General features: G+C 38.1%; 1 protein-coding gene across 1 annotated transcript; it reads left to right on the top strand.

Annotated features, from left to right (window-relative positions):
* The first annotated feature begins 1,961 nt into the window (after positions 1-1,961).
* LOC145895873 (uncharacterized) lies at positions 1,962-4,168 on the top strand. The gene is made up of 3 exons (XM_082984654.1): positions 1,962-2,108; positions 2,491-2,734; positions 4,047-4,168. The coding sequence occupies exons 1-3, from the start codon at positions 1,962-1,964 to the stop codon at positions 4,166-4,168; spliced, it is 513 nt and encodes a 170-aa protein (XP_082840780.1).
* Positions 4,169-4,744: the final 576 nt, after the last annotated feature.

Below are 4,744 nucleotides of genomic sequence, written 5' to 3'. Positions count from 1 at the left end.
AGTGAAAATAGTGGAAATGTAACTGTTTCGATAGGTTGAATTGTCAATAAGTTGTGATGATGTCACAAATTAAGTGGTTACACGTCAAGTTACGTTATATTGTGACGTCATAGTTTGATTGTGATGTGTTAATTACTGTACAGTGGTAACGGAATCATAATTAAAAAAGTGGGCAGACTGTCAACAGCTTATTCTGCAGCAGTAAAAAGCCAGTTTCAAAAAACACGCCAATTAAACTAACCCGACAGCGTGGCCCAAGAAAAACAGCCTTATAAGGGCCAGACGCGACTGATGAACTTGCCAAACCAACAATGAAGATGACGCGTTTTTTTGTCTGAAATAGGTTGTTCTATGTTTGTTGTTTTTGTTTAAAATGAAGCCTTGTATTCCTGGAAATTACTTTTGTCTTAAATAAGCTGAGATAGCTCGATAAAAAAGACCGGCAAATTGTTCTTCTGCGCTTTTTCCAACCACGACGTGTTGAATTCCTAAGGAGTTTTCGATTGGTTCAATTATATTAGTCGTTATCTAAAATGTAATGTGTAATGCAGTCTTGTGAAAAGATATAGAGGTAAATGTTGAATTTTAGCAGATATTAAAAAAATATCAGTGCTAGTTTATCTATTGGAGTGCTTCAACATTCGGAATACGGCTACTGGAAACTTATTGCGGACGGACAGGCGAATTTATTAGTTAGTTGTCGAATTTGTGTCTAAAAATTAATAATAAAATGTGAATCGGGACGAGCTCGAGTTCTGACCACAACATGCAAGACTATGTTCAGGTTAGATGGGATGTGTAAAAGGTGGAAGAAACATACGGTCTCTGAAAGGTTTTGTTTCAAATTTCTCCAATAATGTGTCCGGTTTTGTCCCGAACATTTCCAAATATGGAACATGCCCTCGGAGCATTTTCAAAACAACCTATTGATTTCAACCTATTAGGTTAGAAACAAAATTAACCTTTGCTTAAAGCGAATTATTCCAACAACCATTTATTTTAAATCATCAACCATTTAACCTTTTAATTGTCATTGGGCATTCCCGGTAAGACGTTGCAGTTCTAACTTACAACCCTCCCGGCGTATTGGCACTTTTCAAAAACATTAATTGTTAAAAATATTCAAAAAGCTCTCATGACATTCCTTTTTTTCACCATGTACACTTAAAAGCTTTGCTGCGAAATGTTTTGAGTTTGAAAGACTTAACGATGGTTGTCGCGTATTTGGAAAGGCTATCATTGCGTTTTAAATTGCAATGAAATAGACATCCTGGAATGAATTAAACATTATCACTTAGTGTACCACGTTTCTCAAAGAAAAGCAATATGAAAAATTAATATGGGGATATTACAGGTGGGGGAATGTAACAGTACCATAGAAAGGACGTCGTCGCCATTACTTATTAACACGACGCGCGTGGAGTTTGAAGATTGAATGAACTTTTCACCGGCAGTCACGGTTTACGTTTCTATGAGTTCCTGCGCTTGCTAAGTTGTCACGGATAATGGGAGGATCGAGTAACGAAACTAACAGCGGTCCATACTTTATCTGACACGGCTGCCAACAAAATTCAGTATACAGGGCACCTGAGAGAGAAGAAAAGGTGCCTATGTGGGGACCTGTCGTAATTTAGATCACCTGACATTGTCGGTGAAACCCAGCCTTTTACGATAGAAATCTGTTATTTCGTGGGCCCTCTTAACGGACAGGGGCCCAGGTGGCCCATACCGACTGCACCCCCCTCTCGTGGGGCCTGTCAAACAGAACTAATTTTCAATTTAGTTAACGACGCAAAACGTGGTTTTCCAAAAGAGAAATAAATTAAATACGAAAATATTCGTAATTAAAAATTCATAGTTTATAAATTTTAAGGTTCAACAAATAAGATTTTCATCTCTGTAATTATCATCAACCAATCAAAATGCTGCAAATAGTTAAATGTGTTTTTTTGATGTCCGTTATGACGTGCCAAACTGTGAGTGGTTGCTACTTTTTCAATTGTCCCAACGAGTTTTCGTGGAGTAAAAAGAACGACGACTCTGTTGCTATCATGCGGATGGTGATGGCTAAAAGTCAGTCAATCGGAGACCCCAAAAAACTCTTCCAGGTAAGTTATTTTAACAAACAATTTTAGTGGCAGGAAAAATCAATAAACCGAAGATGCCAATAGGCGAAATTAATATTTCTTTAATAAAGATCTTATATTGGCGTGATCCTCTTTTACTCCTTTTGGAGCTCTAGGAATGTTATATTGATTTGCAAAGACAGATCTGTCGGTTTCCGATCTGCAAAGGCTGATTCCTGCAGTCAAATATCTGACGTTTTTTTTCTATCCACATCAACAAGCTAAGGAATTTGTATTTGATTTCAAATAGGGCGAAATTTCAGCTTGTACTTTTGATGTCAACTACAGCTTTTGCCAAAGTTTTACAACAGCAACATTTCGGGCGTCTTACTATAGCTTTAACACGAACCTCTGTCCCGCGCAGTGCAAGGACGTGTCAATCGGTGGGGAATTGCCCCAATGTGAGTTTCGTGGGACACAGGTCTGCTGTGGAAGTGACGTATACGGATCACGTGATTGCAACGCCTTCACAACAGAGCCCGAACCGCTGGAAGACATGATCTTGAAGAGGATCACGAAGGCGCTCCAAGTGTACATGAACGCTGTGGACCCGGATAAATTAGCCGATAGAAGATTGTGCGTCAAAGTTGGGATCTGCTGTGACGGAGGTAAAAAGAATCTTTTGTAAAAGTTTGTGTCAGTGAGGTTTATTTTCCCAAATTAATAGAAAACTGATACCACATTTCTCGATTCCACACAATCACAAAGGCCAGGTATAATCTCCATACAAACTAAGGGTGGTATGCAGAAACCCCGCTTATCTTGAGACGGTTTAAGTCGAGTTTAAATTTGTGCGGGATTTCTGCATACCACTTTTAAAATGCATTGCAAAATCATGGTTGTCACAATCCGATTATAGTAAATGCAAACCCATAATTGTACAAAAGGAAACTTTCTGTTTATGAACAATCGCGGGGAATTGAATGTGGAAACCAACAATTGAGGCAAGGTTGTCCATCAATCAAACATCGTAGCTACAATGTTTGTGAAGTTTTATGCGGAAGTTTTTTCCACTAACGTAAAACTAATAGGAAAGTATGAATAAATACGATATACTGTACTTTGTGAAATGCGTGAACAACTAATCAGTTCCGAAAAGCAGTTCTCCAACACACAAATTATGATATCGTTGGGTTGGAACGAAGGAAGTGAGACAAAAAAATGTGTCAAAATTTCAATAAAACGTGACTCCTCCGAGAAATCAAGGTCATGTGACCTTGGGGATATTGGCCGCAATTTTTCTCCGAGGGAATTGTAAATTATTAATCGCGCATATTACTGATCATTACTGAGCGCGGGGGCCAAATTTTATCGGACAATTCCGTTGGGGATATTTGCACTTGCCAAACACATTATAGTAAGCGCAAGACAACGTGATGATGCCCAGAGCAAGGGTAATTTGGTGGCAATATCTCCACTGGAAGATCTCGGTCAGTTCTGATCGTGGCTTTTTCTTTTTACGTTTAATTAAAACTTTCTCCCGATTAAAAAACAAATTCATTTATGAGAATGAAGAGACCATGGTCCAAACTATTGTCAATGTTTCATACGAAGAAACGTTTATGCAAGAACTTATGCCATCATCAGCTTAAATTCAATCAAAATGTAAATTGTGCCGTTTCGGAATTTGACTCCCGTATGAAAGAACTCTTTGCTCGTTTACTTCCTTGGTTTACTAAAAACCAACTTTACTCCTTTACGTAAACGAATGCTACTTGGAAGCGAAAACCATGTTTCTTGTGCTAAGCAGATAAACAACCAACACAAGACCCGGAATTAATTATTGCATATTTATTTATATTTATATAAAAATCGCCCAAAAGCAAACTTTTTTAGTGTATTGGAAATAGTATACACATATATATATATATATATAGATATCTTTTTCACCGCACGACATATTTGCTTTTGTTTGTTCAGAAAACTGCAAACCGGAAGTGACGTGCACCAGCTCATATCAAGATGAAAGCGACGGTGAATTTCCCATGGAGAAACTAAACCATCTGATCAAAGTTCTTCTAAAGTCAAATTTACCGAATTAGAAACGTCTTCTTTTATATTATCGTGTCCACTTACGTCAAACCGCTGCATTTCTACTGTCTCAGTCGTGTTTTATGGAAAAGTTACTTATTTGTGTGCAGCACTGCTATAGGGGACAGTGAATAAATGACACCAAACCCTTACTGTTAACTAAAGTAGACTTACAATACCACCAGTTTTTAATCAATGTTTCGCTCTGGCCTTCGGGAAAGTTTACGCAGCAAGAGGTCGAATTAATCATAGTAGCCTGAAAGTTCGTTCTTATTAACGCTGGCTCAAAGTGTGGAGAGCCATGGTTCCTAAATACGCCATTGTGTGGATCGAACATCCAACAAACTAACGAAGCCATGTGGCTTACAATGATCTAATTTCTTGAGCCGCTGCCCTAACATTAAAATTAACACAAAGGAAAATTACCGATGCTTCCTTTACTTCGCGCTGTCAAGTGCCATTTCATTTCATTTCATTCAACGAGAATCAATGCAATGCTAACTCTGTAACGCATAATTGATTGGATTTCCAAAACTTGACTGAATGAACATATTTTGATCGGATCGGACGACTGAGCATATTATATT

This window comes from Ascidia mentula, chromosome 3, assembly GCF_947561715.1.
Source record: "Ascidia mentula chromosome 3, kaAscMent1.1, whole genome shotgun sequence".
In the NCBI taxonomy this organism is placed as follows: Eukaryota; Metazoa; Chordata; class Ascidiacea; order Phlebobranchia; family Ascidiidae; genus Ascidia; species Ascidia mentula.
This window is presented reverse-complemented; position numbering and strand designations above follow the sequence as displayed.